Genomic DNA, 21,513 nt, shown 5'->3' with positions numbered 1-21,513 from the left:
ACATAAAATAAAACTTACCATTTCATCGACTTTAAAGTATACTGAAAATCCAGTGGCATTTAGTATGATCATAATGTTATACAACCATCATCACTGTGTAGTTCTAGAACATTTTCATCACCCCAAGAGGAAACCCTATACCCATTAAGCAAGTCACGCTACATTCCTGACTTCCCCTAGTCCTTGGCAACCACTAATCTGCTTTTTGACTCTGTGGATTTGCCCTATTTTAGATATTTCATATAAATAGCATCATATAATGTATGACTTTTTTTGTGTTTGGCTTCCTTCACTTAGCATTATGTTTTCAGCGTTCGGCCATTTTGTAACAAAGATCAGTACTTTATTCCTTTTGATGGCCACCTCTCTTTACCCATTCATTCAGTTGATGAACATTTGGATTGTTTCCACCTTTTGGCTATTGTGAATAATGGTGCTAAGAACATTTGTCAAAATTTTTTTTCTTTTGTTGCTATGCTGTTGTCATAACTAAGAAATCATTACCAATCCAAGGTCATGAAGATTTACGCGTGTTTTCTTCTAAGAGTTTTGTAGTTTTAGCTCTTGCATTTAGGTCTCTGAACCATTTTAAGTTTTTTTGTTTTTTGTTTTTTGGGGTTTTTTTGTATATGGTGTGAAGTAAGAGTCCAGCTTCATTCCTTTGCATGAGGATATCCAGTTGTCCTGGCACCATTTGTTCAAGAGACTATTCCTTCCCCCATTGAATGGTCTTGGCTCCCTGGCCAGAGAGCAGCTGGCTATAGATGTATGGGTTTATTGGGTGTATTTTTGTGAGACGAGTTCACTTCTGTCACTAAGGGATTTATTATCATCAAACATTTTAAAGGAGGGAGGTGCTTTACTAATGTTGAACAGAACAGTGACATTAACTCAGAAGGGAAGCTCATCTTGACCCTGCACCTCTGTTCCCATTTTCATTTCTCTAAACATTTAGAGCCATCCTTTTGTATTCTTTCCCCTTTTACCACAGAATCCTAATGCTGAAATCTTTTTACCCTTGATAGACAGATGTACAGAAGATTTTAAGAAATGCAAGGAAATTACCTGAAAAAACACAGACCTTCTATAAGGTGAGACTATCAGAATTATAGTGGAAGAGAGTGGGCCCTGGGATGTGTGCCAAAAATAAATCATTCACAATAGTGAAGAGTATGAACATGGACAGGAATTAGAAATGTTTGGCTTGTGCCTCAGTGTTTTCATTGTTAAAGTCAATAGCAATGATAGGTCCACTGCTGCCCTAAAATCCAAGAATCAGAAGTGCTTAAGTGGCCTGGTTCTGTGCACAAGGCTCCTCTGTCTTGGTGCTGCTGTGAATGGCTGAGGGAAGGAGTCAAAAGAACCTATGGGTCAAAGCCCTCAACTCTCCTCACCACTCTCGTAGGCGTATCCAGTCTAACCCCAGACAACCAGGGGGACTTCCCGGGATGATGATTTCCCAAAACATTCTTACTCTACCAGAGAAGCTGCTTCCAGGAATGACTACTAAAATTGTACTTTTACGAATTGCAAAAGGAGGGCCCTCCGGAATCCTCCCTAGCCAATCCAGAACTATTGGTGGAGGGAATAAAGTTATAACTAGTGGATGGAGTTGGGGGTGCGTTTAAGTAAACACCTTGTTTCTTCCCTTTCCATCTGGTGTTTGGCTGAAATTAAGCGGCGGTGTGAGGCATGCCGTGTTGTGAGCTGTAGCCCAGCTACTAGTATTTGGTGGTGCACACAGCCTACCCCAGGCTAGCATCTCTTCTGGAGAACATACGTGCCACTTTGTCTGGGTGTTATCTCATTACCTTTATGTCACTGTTGTCTTCAAACCTAATTATGTGGCAGGCTGGTGAAATCAAGCAAGAGCAATCTTAATCAGAGTCCAGAGAGCTGCTCAGCCAGCCATGCCCTCCCTCCCCATGAAGCCCATAGTTCACACAGGCCCTTGATGACCACTCCTGGCTGTAATCCCTTTCTCCCCTACAGTCGTCACCTGTCTACTGAAGAAGGCACACTTGTACTTTGGCCTTCTTCTGAACTTTTCACTTGTTAACAGATGATAGGAGAGAGGTGGTCAGAAAACCCACTTCTCTTTTCTGGCTTTATGGAATCCCACATATGGGCTGTGGAAGGGCCTCTGCCAGGCACCTGCGTCAGCCCCTGCAGTGGGCAAACAAGAGGTCATCCTTGCTTTATAAATGAGACCACTGAGACCCAGAGAGGCTACACAACTGGCCTAGATTGCACCGTTAAGTGGTTGATGATGGGGCTCTTTGTATTTCTCCGCTTCCATCTACTACCCGATCCTTCTTTTCATGGCAGTCTTTCAGGTCAGACTTCTTGAATCCTCCAGAGCCTCCAAACATGTTCACTGTTGTTCGGTCTGAGGCCCAGCCAGAGAGAAGGCACCGGAGGGTTCAGAGCCCTCTGAGGTTTGGGACTAGCCTTTTCCATGCCTGAGTAATGGGAAAAGTCATCCTCCTGAGAGTTAGGAGTGAATGAAATGTGTGCGAAGCGTCTCACCGTGTTTGGTGTAAGCTCTCATCGGCTGTGGTGGTGACCACCTGTGTTTCGGTCAGCCAGCTTTCTGATCACCTGTAGAGGAACTCTCATGTCATCACACCCTCTTGTTACTGGTGTCTCTGTACAAGCACTTGTTCTCCTGTGAAAATGCTCACTTAAGTTTGGGGATCAAGAAAAACGTAGTTTAAGTTGAAGACTTAGAAAGTATGTGACAAGGAAAATGCATTTCAGGAACATTGGTGGGTTGTTTTGTTTTTTTTTTTTAATCTTGTTTCAGGAGCTAAACCGTTTACGAAAGGCTGCCCTAGCATTTGGTTTCCTGGACCTGCTCAAAGGGGTGGCCGACATGCTGGAAAGGGAGTGCACGCTGCTGCCCGACACAGCGCACCCGGACGCCGCCTTCCAGCTGACGCACGCCGCGCAGCAGCTCAAGCTGGCCGGCACCGGCGGCTCCGAGTATGCCGGCTACGAGCACAACATCACGCCTTTGCACACAGACTTCTCCGGCAGCAGCACTGAAAGAATGTGAAGCGGACTTTGGGAGCCTTCCTGCTTTTTTCATTTCAGGTGAAAATGATTTAGGGTAAAAACTTTCCAATTTATTCACCTCTGCAAGAGCCCCCCGAAGACCTTCCTGAGGCTGCCTCAGAAGCACCACTTGCTGGTTTCAGTACTCTGCTAGAATCTGAGGAGGGTTCTGAAGGCTGGTCGGCTGCTTGGGCTTTGACCTTAGCTTTCTGGGGCTGAGTCTTTAAGCCCAAAACACCATTGTTCCTCCCACGGTGGGCACATCTTCTGAGAATCTTAAAGGACTGATGAGCACAGAGCTCTCCCCACTTCCTCAGGAAACCCAATCAGCAAGGGTTCTCTGGCTTCCTGAAAGGCACCTTCTCTCCTCTCCTCTCCCAACTGTAAGGACATTTTCCAGCTTCCGTCCTTGGAATGAGCAGCCCAAACTGTCTGGGATTTGCTAAATACAAGCCCAATACCATTAAGTTTCAGAACTGTCCTTAGAACTTGGGCAAAAACTTGATGGTAACCCTTTGGTGCTTTTAGTATGTCTTGAGATACAGACTTTTAAACAGCAACCATAAATGTATAAAATGATTCCCACTTCAAGTTTTGTTTTTTTTTTAATGAAAATAAAATACTTGATTTTCTATAAAATAGATTCACTGGGAAACTAATGGGTCTTTGCCTTTCAGTCTGTCCTATCACCTGAATGTAATCAACTTCCTAAGTGACACAGATTCATAAATCCTGAGCGGTCCTTGGGTTCCATGCAAACTTCCTTGTTTCTGACACTGGTTAGGTCTCTGCCTAAGCCAGGTTCCACCCAAGTGGTTTCTGACTGATCACTGTAGTCAGTTACGGTACCAGTTCCTCATGACATTAGGCCAGTCAGATAACTTCTCTGAGCTTTCTGTCATCAATGCTTTTCAGATTGCTCTGTGGACTTCCTGAGGTTATCCCTCCCGCAGGCTTCACCCCCAAGCAACCATTTTCACATGCGGAATTTAACATTTTACCATGCTATATATTTTTTCTGAACAAAGGACTTTATCATTAACAACTTGAAAACTTATCAGACTAAATGATCTTTGAACACAAGTTGTTAGGATTTTGATTGTAAATGTTTAATAGAAATACACAATGTTTTGCTTTCTCAGCAATAGTTGATAGCAATCACTAAGAATACAGGAATCTGCCACAAAGATGCAGCATATACTGCAAAGCTCATCTGTCCAAATAAACAAAGTCAGGTGAAAGAACATCAGAAGTTAACACAAACAAGTGTTGACAGAAGTTACAGACATGCAAGATACCCTTCAGTGCAATGAACTTGTAAAAAAAAAAAAAAAAAATCAGCCAGCCTATGCTAATCCGATGTTTTAAGTCAAACCAAATTTCTCTATCGGGCTCAGAGAAACAGCGTAGCTGATGGTGTCTCCTCTCCCCCAAGAACAACAGGAATGGCAGAACAGAACTACCATGCTCTTAAATTCTTTTATACAAGCATTACTTCTAACACATATTTTACTGGCTTAACTTGGAATGTTTTAGAGGAAACAATATTTTTGACAATAGCCAAACTTCACAATGTCTACATTTTTCTCAGTTCCTCTGTGGGTGGGTTTCCCGCCAGGAAGCTTTTATTAAGCTTCTCCCGCCAAAGTTCTGTTTTCCCTCTCCGAGAGCAGACCAGTGAAACAACAGGAGAACAAAGGCAGGCGTTTCTGAGGTCAGTTCCGCCAGTCACTGACAGGTTTACAAGGAAATGGACTCGGCCAGCGCAGAGGAAGAGAGCCGTTTGATGTATGTGCACAGCCTAGGCCTGGTCTGCAGGCGTGTTCCATCCGCTTGTGGTTGCCGCAGGCCACACTCCAGCAGCTGTCTCACTGCCGGTTTGACCCTTCTGACACCTGTAGCCATCTGGGGTTGAAACTCTTAAAATCTCACGGTTTTCTAAACTAATGTTTCATCTTTCTTTAGTGTTGAAGGTCGTTCTGATTTAGCTAGAAATGAAGTAAGTGACCATGGTGTTCCAAGGTTCTGACTGGTTTCTCCCAGGTCATTCTGTGCGTCCTCAGTGTGCACACAGGTAAGGACCGTTGTGACAGGTGGTGGTAGAAGCCAAAAGACGCTCAGCGGTACTAGGTGTTCTCTAGCCCCACTCAGACTCAGAAATGTTTTATCAATGCCGCCCCACTTAACAAACAACGCCTTGGGTACAGAAGGTGTAAGGTCCTGCCTAAATCACTTTCACAGCCTCCTGCAGAGGCAACGGTGCTTTTTTTTTTCCCCGAGCAACAGCTGAAATAAACAGTGCCAACTGTAAGAATGGCCGGTACCTGGTACGGTTAGGGCACTGAAGCAGGACCTCTGGCCCGTGTGAGAGCAACTGGACAAGGAGTGCGTGGGGGTAGGGCTGAGTCTCTTGCTGTTGTTAATGGAACACACGAGAACAAACCTGTCATCAGATATCAGGAATCCATGTCATGCAAGTACTACGCTAAGATAATTCTGTAAATTCAGGAATGTTACTGGGGGGAAAGGGAATATAGCCTGAGAATTTAATCATTTAACTTTAAAAAAACTTTTACATCAGTACAAGAAGGTAAAACTGTAAGAATTATAGATTAGGCTCAAACTGGCAAGATGTCATCTAAATCTTTTTAGTGGACCTTTTTCTTTTTTTGTCCATAGCGCCGCCTGCGCTGTTTATAAAGGTGACGGAAATTTACGTACAACCCTGAAAAAGAAAAAGGCAATGAGAAAAGGCAATCTTTGTCTTTGTTCCTAACCAGAAGCTCTTGGGGCAGGGACAGTCTCTAGCTGGCTGCTTATCCTCGCCCACGGCACTCTGCTTCCTGCAGGGCGCTGGGGAATCACAACTCTGACCAAGTTCTCATCGATGCACAAGACACCACTTGCTTTTTTCCCGGTGGGTTTACTGTTTGATTTTCTCCCATATTCTAATGTGAAAATTTTCAAACATACAAAAAGAGTAAAATACTGTACAGTGAACCAACACTTAAGATCTAAACTTTAACTTTTTATTATATTCACTTTGTCACCTGCTCATTCCCATCTCATTTTTGATGCATTTCACTGTAAGCTGCAGACATCAGTATACTTCACCCCTAAACATTTCATTAATTAGAGTTCAGTTTTCCTTTGTTCTTTCAAGGGAAGATTTACATAAAATGAAATCTATAAATCTGAAGTATAAAAACAACCCAATTTTTAATTCAAGGCTACACAGTAACATGTATTAAGCAATAGTCTAAAAGGTATGAAACACTTTTCTAGGAAGTAAATTAGAAAATGCAGGATTTTCAGCGTCAGAAAAAACGTTCAATCCTACTTGACCACTAACTAGTTCTGTGGCTTTGCCTCACCTCAGTTTCCTCATTGTACAAGGTTAAAAACACCTATTTTCATTGAGAGAATGCATGTTTACAAAAGCACTTTGATCTATATGCAAATGTAACTGGGTGTAGTACTGCTTCTAAATTACACAAATTTAAGATTTCATTCTAAAGAATTAGAACAACTACATTATAGGCAAACTAAATATGAGTATAAAACTTTGTAAATTAGAGTGTACAACAACATAACACAAGGAAAAGCCAGTAGAGTTAATGCACATTAAAATACTTCTGCCCTTCTAACTTGTCTAGTAAGGGTCTTTCCAATACTTATTCCTCTTTAACACATTCAGTATGCACACCTCATGGAGCCTGGTTGCAGTAACACTAGTGCAGTAACACTTTATCCAGTAACAGAGGTAAAGAACTCTTACTGAGTTCTTAATGAGTGCATTTTCCAAATTGAAGCATATTCCCTTCAAGGGCCAAACATTTTAACATATTTTGGTTAGAAAGCTATCTGAAAGAAATTATAGCCTTTCTGAAATAGGAAAGAAGGAGAAATTGGATAAAACCTTTGACCAAAAAATACCCCAAAAAACCTTTGGCAAATGATCTATGCCCATGATGTGTAATATTTAACTGTGCTTCTGCCATGCACTGCTACCCTGAGTGGCTCCTAAGGGTGCAGGGCTCTTGTCCCCCAGTGCTACATGAACTGAGCTTTCTGGCTTCTTGCATTTACTTTTTGTGGTCTTCCTCTCACTGGGGTAGCTAGCCTCCCAGATGGCCCCCAATGATCCTACCTCCTGGTATCTCATACCCTTGTGTATCCCCTCCCATACTGTATCAGGTTGGTCTGTGTAACCAACAATACAGCAAAAGTGATGGTATGTCACTTCTGAGATTAGGTGATAAAAGGCAGTGGGGACATGATAAAGGTGTGAGTCGTATCTACAATGGTACTCATTACAATATATAAATGAGTCAAATCAACATGGTGTATACGTTAAATGTACACAATGTTACATGTCAAATATATTTCTATAAAAAATAGATACTTTTTTAAAAGATGTTATTTATTTGTCAGAGAGAGGAAGAGCATATGCAGGGGGTGCTCCAGGCAGAGGGAGAAGCAGGCTCCCTGCTGAGCAAGGAGCCCAACCTGGGGCTCGATCGCAGGACCCCAGGATCATGACCTGAGCCAAAGGCAGACACTTAACCGACGGAGCCACCCAGACGTCCCTGTAGATACATTTTTTTTAAACGCAAAAAAGCAGTGTGGCTTCTGGCTCTCACACCACTTGCTCTGAGGGAAGCTGTGTCCTGAGCAGCCACATGGAAAAGTACTGTGGCAAGAAACTGAAGCCTCCTGTTCACAGTTACATGAGCTTGGAGCAGATCCTCCAGCCTCAGTCAAGACTGCAGAAACTGCAGCCCCCACCGGGCTGACAGCCTGACTGAAACCTCAGGAGGGACTCTGAGCCACCCAGCTAGGCTGCTTTCTGACCCTCAGAAGCCATGTGAGGTAATAAACATTTGTTGTCTTAAGCTCCTAATACACTATCTGCTGTCATATCCTGTTGCTAGAAGACCAGCCAGCCATACTTATTTAGGGCTACCTGAAGATCATTGTGAACTAAAACAGAGAGAAATATATAAATTATATTAAAATGCATTAGAACTAAGGATGCCTGGGTGGCTCAGTTGGTGAAGCATCTGCCTTCGGCTCAGGTCATGATCCCAGGGGCCTGGGACCGAGCCCCACATCAGACTCTCTGCTCAGCGGGCAAGCCTGCTTCTCCCTCTCCCTCTGCTGCTCCCCCTGCTTGTGCTTGCTCACTCTCTCTCTCTGCCAAATAAATCTTTTTTAAAAAATGCATTAGAACTTTATCTAAACAGTCCTTATGATTAGGGAGGCTTTATTTGCAATAATTAGGTTTACTTCTTCTAGTTCTTAGTTTTTATGAATTAAGGCAAAGATTTGTGATTTTTATATAAATTAATATAGAAGCTGGTTTTACAGTAGTGGGGCGGGGGGGCTTTCCTGTTATTAGGTAGAAGCTTTATGACATCTCTTGGCTGCTCAGAGGCCTTGACTGCCTTCTTCCTTCCTTGCTGTCAGTGGTATTACCACCTCTGTAAACTTTGGATAAGGAATGTATCAATGAAATGAGTAAAATTAAAATGTGCTTCTTATTCTACTTTAAAAGAGCTTCTTCTATATTGTTTTAAACATGAAATATGGTGAATTCCTAGTGACCCAAGAGCATACCAAGAAGACAACTCAACCACTGGTGATTTGGAAGAAATACATAGCATTTTCTCCTCATGGGCCTGTTGTATAAAATAATGTTTCTCTAACTCTATACTACTCTTCTGGAAATAAAAATCCTAATAAAGGCTTTGAAAGCTTTGAATCATTTAACTCTACCCTCTAAGAAGTGACAGGAAAAAGTCTATTACAGAGCCAATACTTACCTAAAAATAATATTATAAGATAAATTTGAAGAAAAAAGGAAAATCTAACTTTGATTTTCACTGGATATGGCAACGTGAAACTGAATCTTCCTGTTTCGTTGAATACTGGAATGGACTGGATCACTGAGACAGCTAAAAGCAGAAACAAGAACCTGTCAGAAGCATATGAAATACAGTGCCAACCAGTGAGAGAAGCTTCTACCCCCCCCCAGTGTCACTTCTGGGTGTGCAGAAAATGGTTCCTTCCCCTTCGTACAGAGGGCTCATGCCTATTCTAGTTCTCCCCCTTGTTTTCATAAGCGATGAGCCTCCAAGCTGACAACAAGATGAATGAGGAACATTCATCTTGACAGCACTGAGCTTTAGTTCTCTATAAAATGGAGAGAAAACTCCCTACCTGACTCACTCACTAGGTGTCTGTCATAATTAAATGAAGTCATTAATATGAACCTGCTTTGGAAAAATTCTAAATACCATATAAATAGGAAGCATGCAACACATGAACGCACAGCTTCCAAACCTCACAAAAATGAGCTACTTCCCTGGAATAGTCTGGGTACCAGGAGTATTACGGAAGGAAGCCACTAGAAAGAAAGTCTTAAAAAGTCTAACACCTGTGTATCAGACTAAGGCTGGCAGAGGAAGGAAGAAAGCCATGGCCTATCAGCTTAGCTATCCTTTGGAACTAAGCTTATAAAACCTAGTGTTCTTGAAAGTACCTTCTGCCAAACATCCCAGAGGATAAAAGGGAATCCACACAGTGTAACGAAGCCATGTGAGCACCTTCCAATCCATGTCAATGCAGGAAAGCATGTAGAAGGGGTACCTATTGGAAATAAGGAATTCGGATGTGAAAAGCCACTTTAGGTCCTGAATGCAGCCCTAGAACATCATTAGAATTTCACAATTGGCCACACATGGCTTCTTCAGAACAGAATGATAATCCTGGGCTATCTACCCACAAACTCCCATCACATTCTTCCCCCAATTTTCAACGGATGTGAACTCTCTTTGATGGTAGACTAAGTTTAGGTCCTATAGGAACCCTCTTTGGAATAGTTCAGTTTATGGAATGAATGCTCAAAAGCTTTTTGCCTTTATTACTAGTTCTGATCTATGTTCTAAGTAGGTAAGGATGACAGACACCTTGACAATTTATCTCCAGATAAGTGAATGTTATCAAAGTAAACAGGGTGCCTGGGTGGCTCAGTTAAGTGTCTGACTCTTGATTTCAGCTCAGGTCATGATCTCAGGGTCATGAGATCAAGCCCTGCGTTGGGCTCCATGCTGGGCACGGAGCCTGCTTAAGATTCTCTCTCTGTGCACTTCCCCTGCTCTCTCTCCCTCTCTCTCAAAAACAAAACAAATTCCAAAATTAAAGTATACAAAAGACCCCTAATCTAAAATCAGATATACTCTATTTAAATAAAGAGGTAACACAAAAAAGAATTTTTTCTTCCCAGAGTTAACATTAAGTACTTATAATCTCTTTCACCTTTGTATTAGTATACTATGGGATTCAGACCACAGTTGAGACACAACCTAGGACTGCTACTGTCTCTTCTCCCTTTCAGCCATTAACTTTGCCAAAATATCCCCAGACCTAGAGCTGAGGAGTCAATCTGCAAAACCACTGCTCCACCTGACCAAAAAAGAAATGGAATATGTTAGGCCTGGTAGAGAAGAGTACCTCTACTTTAATTGGATCTTTTTTTTTTAAGATATTTCTTCTACTGACAACTGAGAATGGCAGAATCAGATAAGAGGTTGATTCAAACTTGAGTGATCTTGTAGAAGATTTATTTCTATCATTCCTTCTATAAGGTTGGTCTTCACAAGTTCCATCTAGCCTGACTACTCCTTCAATCCCATGTTTCTTCTCCTTTCAAAATTTTTCCATGCAGATGAGTCCTCTTTCCGACAAGACAGCAAAATCCTGAAGGGTAAGATGGGTCTTTTCACTTCTCTGCACCTCTCGACTCCCTCTGCTCCCCAGTGCCCAGGCTGATACTATGATCCAATGACTGCTTTAAAAAAACATGCCTCACCTTTGCAGAGCACACAGATGCAGCTAGAGCTCTCCACACAGGGAACCTTAATCTCAAACCAAATGAGACTTTGAGTAAAACTCCCTCCAGAAGAGAGCTGCTCCAGAGAAAGGAGAAGCGTTCAAACCACCATGCTGGCATTTCTACCCACCTGAAAATTTCAATTGCGCTCCACGAATAAAACACAAAGAAAACCACAGCTTTGTTTTGCATTTCTTCCATGGTGCCAAAGATGATAAACAAAATGAAATTTCTTCCACAAAGCTATTAAAAGAACCCAAAAGAGAGGGAAAAGTTTAAAAATATATTCTACAAAAACTATATAAATGTGTTACCTGAAACCTAGCCCCACTAAATTCAGGGTAAACAGAAAAAGACTGAGGGGCACCTGGCTGCCTCAGTCAGTGGAGCCTGCGAGTCTTGATGTCGGGGTCATGAGTTCAAGCCCCACATTGTGGGTAGAGGTTACTTTAAAAAATTAAAAAATAATAAAATCTTAAAAAAAAAAAAAAAAGGCTGAGCTCAGCAAGTTTAAACCTCTGTTCCAGTTTTGGAACAAGTTAAGGTTACCCAAACCAGTCTTTCTGAATAGACTGTATATATGTGTGTAAATAGATCATCACGAATAGTGTATTTTCAAAAACACACACATTCAAACACAGCGTGAAGAGTACTGCCGAATGAACATTTGTGTCTGCATAACCCAAGTTAAGAACCAGACCATTAACACAACTATCTTGTGTTAACCATTCCATTGCTTCTCTTTATAGGCTTCCTGCTTATGTACCTATTTCTAAATAGTATACTGTTGCACTTTGCCTGTTTTTAAACTTTCTGAAATACAACTTATTTTTATTCTGTGACTTGTTTCTTACTCCTTGTTATGCTTCCGAACTGCAGTCGCATGCCCGACTCCAGGAGGCTCCGCTCACGCTGCATTCTCCATGAATGGCACTCCCTGGAGCCGAGCAATGTGAGAATACTGAACCCCTCCCTTCCATCATACCCTAGAAATTCTAGTCTCATGCTTATCTGCACTAGTCCTTGACATACAAAAAGTATTATTCCACATTAGTGGGCCCCTCACTATCCACTTATTTTTTAGACTGAACAAAACAGCCTCTCTCCAAGAACAGAAAACCCAGGAGTAACAAGGCTATTATATTAACACTCTTTACCATACAATTGATACTATCAGAATGCCAGGGCTGGTATACCAGAAAAGGGTAGAACTATCAAAACAGAACTCCAGAAGAGACCAAGCAGCAATCACCTGTTGCCCCCTGAGTCTGGGGGGGGGGGGGGGGTTAATAGTATATAATCACACAGTTAGAAAATAGGGCAAGGAAGTTAAAAGACTTTGATGACTGTTCCTGATAGCAATCTTTCAAATATTAGGAAACAATATAGATGTATCAAGGGAGGGGGGTATCCCCACACCAGTCAAAAGAGTCCCCCTTCATATATGGAAGGAAGTCCGAAGTGAAAAGAGCTCCTAGGATTGCATCACCTTCACCTACCCACGTTGGGAGGAGACCAAGCACATCTTTACATAAGAAGATAGTGGGTAAGTTTTTCTGCTCCTGCTTGAGAATCAAGTTTCCCCGGTTTTAAAGCCCTTTTTATAACTTTGTGATTTCATGAAGATACTATACACAAACCAACCAGACCTGAAATGGCAAAAGTCTACTTTGGAAAATATCCCTGGGCTTCAAGTTTTCCTTTTTCAGAGAAAATGATGCTATTCCCGTGCAAAGAGAGATTCTTACTCATTGTGACTTCCCAGCAAATTGTGGCGTACCTACTAACTACTGAGATCTGAGGTCAACTGTTCAGTACCTGGATAAGAGAAGGCGTCACTGGTGACTTAGTGACACCAATTGCCGCGTTGATGGTTTCCACAACTGACAGCATCTGGCAGAAATACATCATGTCGGCCAGGGTGTGGAATGTGTCATGGAAGGACTCTATGGGACAAATACACATTAAGGGTAAATCGAACGGCAAATTCCAAGAGAATTATTTCTCAAACTATGTACCTACTTGCATGAAAGGAATTTAAGGAAAAGTATAATCAGCCACCCAGATTCAAATTTACTATCCAAACTAAGCTGGAGGGGAACAGGCCTGTGAGGTCTTGAATAGGAAACTCTACTGGTTATGTATGTCCTCATTTTAAAAGGCAAAGTAAAGGGACGCCTGGGTGGCTCAGTCGGTTAAGCATCTGCCTTCAGCTCAGGCCATGATCCCAGGGTCCTGGGATCGAGTCCCGCAGCGGGCTTCTTGCTCAGCGGGCAGCCTGCTTCTCCCTCTGCCTCTGCTGCTCCCCCTACTTATGCTCGCGCTCTCTCTCAAATAAATAAAAATCTTTAAAAAAAATAAAAAATAAACATCAGTCGAATAAGAGGCCCTTGCAATAAAAACTTAAAGAAACCCTCTAATATTTTTGCAGAAATAATCCACTTTACAATCCTGCTACAAAGTCAAATGTGAAATGAAGAATGGTATATAGTACTATTATGTAATTTTGCCAGAAAAATTCCACCAGTAATTTAGTTCAAAATTGGACTAATTCTTTTCTCAGAAGAATTAATGCAAACTTACATTTACAATTTAAATTTTGCTACATATAAGTTAAAAAAACTTATTCTCATAACTTTAAATCTCCCTTTTCAAGACAAAATCCCAACCAAATCTTTTTGTCACCACTTACAATGAAATTCTGGTGTCCGTTTTAAGGGGATTCACTTTAAGGTGGTGTTTCTCCTGGATAAATCTTTGAAAAATGAGGACCTCCCATTTGGAAAACACAAAGCTGTGACTTAAGATTTGGCACATGGTGAACAAAAATTAGATCTTGTGGCTTTGCTCTGATTTTACATCCTTGTTTCAATTCAGGCATAGAAATCTGATTTCTAATATGACAGTTACAAAGAATTTTAGTAACATTAAAATTCTTTTAATTTTGTTTTTAAAACAAGACAGAAAATGGTGTACACAGTAGGATTACAATGTTTAACTATAGGAGAAAAACTAAAAGGAAATGTACAGCTATATTTTTTTTTAATTTTTATTTTTTTTTTACAGATTTTATTTATTTGTAAGAGACAGAGATAGCAAGAGTGAACATGAGCAGGGAGGAGAGGGAGAGATAGGCTCCCGGCTGAGCACGTAGCCCAACATCAGGCTCGATCCCAGAGTCCTGGGATCATGACCCAAGCCAAAGGCAGATGCTTAACCGACGGAGCCACCCAGGTGCCCCAATGTACGGCTATATATATATATATATATATTTTTTTTTTTTAAGATTTTATTTATTTGACAGAGAGAGACAGACAGCTAGAGAGGGAACACAAGCAGGGGGAGTGGGAGAGGGAGAAACAGGCTCCCGACTGAGCAGGGAGCCCGATGCGAGGCTCGATCCCAGGACCCCGGGATCAAGTCCCATGTCGGGCTCCCTGCTTGGCGGGGAGTCTGCTTCTCCCTCTGACCCTCCCCCCTCTCATGCTCTCTCTCTCTCTCTCATTCTCTCTCTCTAATAAATAAATAAAATCTTAAAAAAAAAAAAGAAAATCCTTAAAAACAATTTGCCATTAATCTCACAATTCCTTATCAGTAATTGTCCGTTGTTCCTAAGGAAGTCTAGTCGATTGGAAGGATATACATACACCAAGGTGCCAAGGATCTGTTGCTCTCATAGATGGGATTACAGTAGAGTCTTTTGTTTTAAGTCTTTATTTTCTGATTTTTCTGTGATTAACGTGTTTTTATAATTAGAAAAAAATTTTTAATTTTATTTTTTAAAAAGAGTATTCCTTAATAGAGAGCTAGGTAAGCTCAAACAAGAATTTCTCCATAAGCCCAAGAGTTTGCTAGTGTTTCCTTAGCATAAGAAGTTTAGCAAGTACATGTTTACATGAAAAACCAAGCACAGGTGGGGATTTGCCATTTACCAACACCCTTCATTCAAAAGGAGAAAATTGCAAAGGGCAAACTGGGTGCTGGGCACCAGGTCCTTACCCTGTTTCTGACGCCTGATAAGGGAAGAATTAAGCCAGCAGCTCCATTCCAGAAGATGGTTAGTAAGAGGTTGAGAGCCAAAATAGAAATGACAAATCCAAGCAGCTTAAACACATGACCCAGATAACTTAGGAGCTTTTGGACTAGATCACCTAATGGCTTGCAGGCTTGCACAGGAACACGGAGAATCCAACGATGTTAAATTAAATGATTAGGTACTTGTGTGTCCCTATTCATTCCATGGGACTTGTGATCAATCCACAGTAAGAAAAACCCAGGTCTGAGACTTGCCTTCTTTTTTCAAGTAACTCATCTGTAGACCTTTGGTCACATGAGACTCTAAGACTACTAGGCATTTGGAAAGTTCTTTACTAGCCTGCTGCTGTGCTTTGCAGAATTCTAAGGTGTTAAGAAGGCTGGACAAACAGCATGCACTTCTTTGAAATGACTTTAGAGCTAAAGACAATTCACCTACTACAAACCTCAGATGGGAAAATTTAGGACTAAAAAATAAAATAGACTATAGGATTTTTTCCTTTTTCAAAATAGAGCTTATATTTTCCATTATACTTATATTTTTCCTATTTCTTGTACAAAATAAGGACAAATTTTTAAATTATCCACATCCAAACCATTTTCAAATGATGCATTCCTTCCGATCTTTTGCATGTATTGGCTCAGTTTTTTCCCCATTTTATATGATGTGATGAAACTGGAAGAACAAATTTATCTTACTTTTTTAGCCTATCATAAGTATTTCTCCATGTTACTATAAACTCTTTAAATACTTTATATTTGCTTCACAACATTCCACTGAACGAATATTCTAAAGTAAGCCCTCGTTGATGGGCATCTAGGTAGCTTCTAACTTGTCACTAATATAAATGATGCCACAATGTGTACCTTTTGAAAAAGCTTTTTTGGTAGTTTCAGTGATTTCTTTAGAACATATTTCCAGAAGTTAAATAACCAGGTTCAAGAATATGAACAGTTAGGTGTCTTGATGAGCTTTGCCAAATGATTTTCCAAGAATTATTGTGCTCATACACCCTCCCAGTAGCCACTGGTGTGTCTACTTTAGCATATGCCCTCTTGAAATAGCTATCTTTTTTTAACTTTGCAAAACTGACAGACAAAAACCATATTTTTATTTTCTTTATCATTATTGAGTTAAACATTTTTTCTGTATATAATTGGTTTTACTACCTCTTAGGAACTGCCTGCACATGACTTCTGTTTATTTATCTATTCCATGGAGTCTCTATGTTTTTAGATCAATTTGTAACCAATTCTTTATGTGTAATCAACCCCTGCTAGTATTTGTTGCAATTTTCCACCAACCCTCCATGCCCATGCTACTAACCTCAATATACTTTTAATCTTGAGTGTTGTCTTAGCTGGGATATTTTTAAATACACAGGAATTTAGATACTTTATGTGGTCAAATATATTGACCTTATTCTTTATGGTTTCTTCTCTTTTAAGCTTAGAAAGTCCGAACCTTCCACATGAGATTTTTATAAACATTTACTTGTATCTTGTTATGTTTTAAATTTCTGATATAGGATCTTAAATCCTTTGGGGGAATTTATTTTTGTACACAGTGTGAGGAAAAGAGTAAAAGAGATTCCTTGCCTTCCTCATGCACCCAAACCTAACCAATTTTCCCTGGAAACATTGTTAGAATTCCCATCCAATAAAAAAGTATTGGATATTTCCCGTTCCACTGATTCATGATTCCTTTTATATCGTATATATAATTGGGAGATAGAAAGATTTATATATTATGTATATTATATATGTTATATATAATATATATAATGTAAGAGCTATTTCTGGACCACCTAATTTGCTCTATTGATATTCTCTTCTTATACTAATGCTATATTATTTAATTATCATTCTTTAAATATCATTCTTTCATATCAGAGAAAGTGCTTTCCCATTACCCTTTCTTCCCCCAAATTTTATTACCTATTTATTGTTCATAATACAAGTATGTATGTGTTATGTATGTATGTATTATGTTCAGAATACTTCAGCACACATTCTCAAAAATTTTCCATTGTCATTTACTTTTTGCCAGAATTCTGTTAAATATACAAATTAATTTAAAAAAACACACAAATTAATTTATCAAGAACAAATATCTTTATGATAGTCTTTTCATTCAGTTTTGGAATAGTCCATTTGAGTCCATCTACTTAGGCTCCCAAAGGGCGCGATCCCTTTTGGATCTGCATTAACTCTGGCACTGGAAGTACCAGGCAAGTTTATCTGGTTACAAATGAACTCCATGTAGCGAGCAGAGAAAGGAATGCAAGCCCACGGTGGGCCTCTGGCCAGCCGTGTGAACGTGGACCAGTTCTAAGCCTGTCTCCTCACCTGTTAAATGGACACACTCTCCAGCCTGCTTGTTTCACAAGGCCCAGGGAACTCAGAGACATGGACGTACAATGAAAGGCGTGACTGCTACACAAACGTGGGGGGTTATTATTAATACCAAAGGCAGGGTACTACTGACACCTTTGGTGGGTAGTAGGCCAAACTACTGACAAAAGAACATTAGTGTTGGGGCGCCTGGGTGGCTCAGTCGGTTAAGCATCTGCCTTAGGCTCAGGTCATGGTCCCAGGGGCCTGGGATTGAGCCCTGCGTCATGCTCTCTGTTCAGCAGGGAACCTGCTTTTCCCTCTCCCTCTGCTGCTCCCCCTGCTTGTGCTCTCCTGCTCTCTCTGTCAAATAAATAAAAAATCTTTAAAAAAAAAAGAAAGAAAGAAAGAAATGTTAGTGTTGAAATTTTGTGCTTGCCTTTTCCCAAAATAAAGAACCGCACAGTCATGTTGACAAAGATCCAGGAGAATCCCAAGAACTGCACGAGATTATACATGAACAGGTATCCTTTCTTCAAGCTTGTAAGAGCTGAAAAGCAAAACGAGACAGGAAACTGTTACAAGCAGAGCTGCAACAGAGGGGTGGGGGACAGACCTGGTTGACTTCAACCCCTCTCTCCCATTGGGTGCCCTGAGTTCCCAAACAGATATCTGGCCCAAATCTGCATCAGCCTGGGCTTCTAGGCCCAAAGAGAAAGGGGTAAGGTGAAGTTATGGACAATGCACTCCAAGATATTTCTTTAGCAGTCTTTCCCCTCACAGCCTTGAGGGATAAGTGTACAGATATAATAAATCCAAGGAGAAAAATTACTTCTGGCAAAGAATGACTGACCATCTTAGGAGGCATTAAAGAAGGGAAATAAAGCTACACTCCACTCCTACTCTTGTCATTTTCATATAATCTACAGTTTCTTCTTTCCCACAATTTTTTAAGGTCATGTAGGTCAAACTAGCTCAAAGAAATAGAAACACACACAAAAAAAGAATTTTGATATTTGATCATATATGCATCTAACCAAGGATCAACTGAATACCCACAAGTGCGAGGTACTGAGGGGCACTAGTGGGATTCCAAGATGTCAAGACTTGATGTCACCCTCAAAGAATTTACAATCTGAAAGCCGTAATACAAGAGAGAGTAACAGGTAGCATCTTGGGAAACCCTCAAGGTGAGAAAACAACACTCGGCTGGGGAAGTGGGAAGCAGGCAAGTCTGCAGAGATGACATGGTGCCTGCCCTGTACTTTGGAAGAGATGGGCAGAATGAGGACACAACTGAAGAAGGAAAAGTACAGTGTGAGAGGCAGGAGGATAAGGAATTGTTAATTTTGTCTGCAGCCTAAGGCTTGTGAAGACACAGCCAATTACAGAGTTAAGGAAGGAGTAAGGAGCTTAGAGTCATGGTTGAGTCAAAGGAGTGGGGCAAAGGAAAGGATAATTCTCAAGAGAAGAGCTATGGAGCTCAGATCTTGCTGCTCCATATTTATTCCAAGGCAACAGATATTCTGCATGTAACCCTCGGCGGATGCTCAAATAATCAAGCTAAACAGGGTGGTCAATCAAAAGCAACCTAGTCCTAAGGAGTCAAAAGAGTCAGACTTTTCGCAACACTGAACTAAAATTTTTTCTTCAAAACCACAAAAATGTATTAGATTTCGCCATCCTCAAGAACTTATTTCATTAGGAAACTTCATGAACTGAGATAAAACAGTAAAAGCATTATCTAATGTCCTAAAAATCCATATATAAGAATTTTTACGTTTTTGAAGTTTATCCCTCTAAACCCCCCTCCAAAATTAACTTAAATTTCAAATAATTTTCAAGCTCAAAATTAATCTTAATCTCAAATCTTTATTCTTTGCCTCCACTAACTTCTCCCCTTCTTTGTTTTTCTAAAGGAGTATTCCTCTACATTAGTGGTTATTCAAATCTTTTTCTAAAGCAATGAAACCTCCTCCTCAAAACGAACTTTGTTCAGAACCTAACACATAAAACACAAGCAGAACTTCTCCGGTTGAAGTGGACCCACTTGCTTGGCCTGTCCCTCCAAAGCATCCCTGGGAACCCCTGGGGACCACGGGACGTAGTTTGAAAACAGCCACTCTAAAACTTCCCCTTCCTTACTTACGGCATGCCACATAAGTGTCCCTAAAACTTGAAAATACATGGACACATGAGAAACCTTGATTTTATTTTGCTTTTCCGCCTGCATTTTATACAGTCTTTCGTGGTCCGCCCCCTGGAACGGATGCTCTGAGAGAGCAGGTGCTCTGATGAAGTCACAGGCTCTACCCCTCCAGGGCTGCTACGATGCTTCCCCCCAGCAGGAAGTGAACGGCTGCTGCATCTCATCTGCGTCACCCAAAACACAATACACTCACAGAACTTCTTGCTTCTGAGCAGTTGGACGGAGAGAAACAGGAATAGAGTTTCTGAGGTTGAGAGCCATGCTTATCTGGGAGAAAAACACCAGGCTGGAGGAAGTGTAGCCTTGGACCGACGTGGTGTTTCCACGTGTCTAGGCAGGGCCTGCGGCCACTGACATTCGGCCAATCCAGGAAACTATGGTTCTTCCCTTCTGCTAGACCGGCTTTGGTGCCCTCAGGTGATGTTAGGCTCCAAACAGAAGGGAAACATTACAAGGAAGGCTTCTGATGTGGGTGTGCACAGAGTAAGCCCTGCGCATGAAGGGGTCCTCATCACCTCACACACACCACATTAGCTCTCCTACAGCATCGCACCCCTCCATACCCCCATCTCTATCGTCAGTTAACTGGTAGCTACCACAGAAGCAGCAGGGCAGGGCGCCTGGGTGGCTCAGACGGTTAAGCGTCTGCCTTCGGCTCAGGTCATGATCCCAGAGTCCTGGGATCGAGTCCCGCATCGGGCTCCCTGCTCCTTGGGAGCCTGCTTCTCCCTCTGCTTCTCTCTCTCTCTCTCTGTCTCTCATGAATAAATAAATAAAATCTTTAAAAAAAAAAAAGAAGAAGAAGAAGCAGGGCAACTTACTTTCAGGGGAGCCTTGGCTTTCAATTCTTAGTTTATTTAGGCGTTCTTCTTCCTAGAATTTGGACAGAAGTTTTCCAAGAACACAGGTTAGAATTCCCAGATGCTTGCAAAAGTCCACATGCTGAATAAGTGATCTGAATCCCTCAAAGCCACCTCCTCCAACTGTGTTCACGCTTCACCGGAGCAAACGTCCTAGCTCGGGCCTGACATCCTCAGCCTGACTCCTCCTTAGTGGGTAGCACCAGCACCACAGGATGCTCATCCTGTGCTCACAGAATTCAACCAATCAGCTGGCTTCCAAACTACAAAGTGGAGAGTCTTAGAATCTTGGAGCTGGAAAAGACCCCCAGAAGATGTGTCACAGTCATAGAAACAAAACAGAATTTTAGGGCAGGAAATAGATCGCTGTTTTATTTTTTTTTTAAGACTTGTAGATTTTTAGTATAGTTTTTCCAGAAGCTAAAATCATGTCTCCAACATCAGTAAGAACTCACATTAGGTCAACATAGATACAGATGGTTACAGACAGAAATATTTATAGGTATGGGTAGTATATGAATGGGCTAGTCTGCACACATATAGTTCCTCATTGTGTCACTGAGAGGATCTAGAAGCAATATCTAGAGCCCAGATCTTGGTTTCCATTACTATTCCCCAATAAAAAGAACAGAGCTCCTTGAAGAATGGCTGACTCTAGGGCTGGAGCAGGGAATACTTAAGATAAGCCTGGAGCAGCTTATAATGCCAGAAATTAAGGATGTCCAAAAAAAAAAAAAAAAAAAGCCCCACAATGACAGAGCTTTGTCAAAAGGACACAAGAGCCAACTGAAAGAGCTTCCGATGGCCAAAGCTGGGACAACATGAACAACAAAGTAATAACATACAAATCACATAGTATTGGGTTATAAACCAAACTATAAAACAAACATTCATCAGTCCATACGGATATAAATAAATGACTGAATAAATACATGGAAGAGAACAGACAAATCTCCCATACAGAAGAATTCCAAATAAAGTACGTAGATACTCCGCAGTAAGGATGGGAAGCGTAACTCCCCACTCCTTAAGCATGAGCTAGACATAGTGACTTCAGTCCAAAAAGTACACAGTTAAGAAAGGGGGCGGAGTAACATTACAATGGAGAAACCGGATAAATACGC

At 41.2% G+C, this 21,513-nt stretch overlaps 2 protein-coding genes across 4 annotated transcripts in view; one reads left to right on the top strand and one right to left on the bottom strand.

Moving 5' to 3' along the window:
- INTS14 (integrator complex subunit 14) overlaps positions 1 to 3,689 on the top strand; it is a 31,749-nt gene extending 28,060 nt beyond the window's left edge. For 2 of the 3 annotated variants that reach the window (XM_021693787.2, XM_021693785.1), the window contains exons 11-12: positions 1,026 to 1,091; positions 2,807 to 3,689. In XM_021693787.2, the coding sequence (XP_021549462.1) occupies positions 1,026 to 1,091; positions 2,807 to 3,058 (318 nt within the window). In that variant the 3' untranslated portion in view covers positions 3,059 to 3,689. Of the gene's footprint in view, positions 1 to 1,025; positions 1,092 to 2,806 lie in introns of those variants that run through there. The other variant, XM_021693786.2, reaches the window with a different exon arrangement.
- A 461-nt stretch (positions 3,690 to 4,150) lies between these two features.
- The window catches only part of HACD3 (3-hydroxyacyl-CoA dehydratase 3), a 38,284-nt gene continuing 20,921 nt past the window's right edge, over positions 4,151 to 21,513 (bottom strand). Inside the window, exons 5-11 of the mRNA XM_021693767.2 lie at positions 20,351 to 20,402; positions 17,760 to 17,870; positions 12,770 to 12,897; positions 11,082 to 11,194; positions 9,602 to 9,708; positions 8,883 to 9,014; positions 4,151 to 5,782 (exon numbers count right to left, since the gene is read on the bottom strand). Coding sequence (XP_021549442.1) covers positions 5,706 to 5,782; positions 8,883 to 9,014; positions 9,602 to 9,708; positions 11,082 to 11,194; positions 12,770 to 12,897; positions 17,760 to 17,870; positions 20,351 to 20,402 — 720 coding nt within the window. The 3' untranslated portion in view covers positions 4,151 to 5,705. The remainder of the gene's footprint in view (positions 5,783 to 8,882; positions 9,015 to 9,601; positions 9,709 to 11,081; positions 11,195 to 12,769; positions 12,898 to 17,759; positions 17,871 to 20,350; positions 20,403 to 21,513) is intronic.

The sequence above is a fragment of the Neomonachus schauinslandi genome, chromosome 9 (assembly GCF_002201575.2).
Source record: "Neomonachus schauinslandi chromosome 9, ASM220157v2, whole genome shotgun sequence".
In the NCBI taxonomy this organism is placed as follows: Eukaryota; Metazoa; Chordata; class Mammalia; order Carnivora; family Phocidae; genus Neomonachus; species Neomonachus schauinslandi.
Note: the sequence above shows the minus strand (reverse complement) of the source record. Positions and strands in the feature narration are given on the sequence as shown.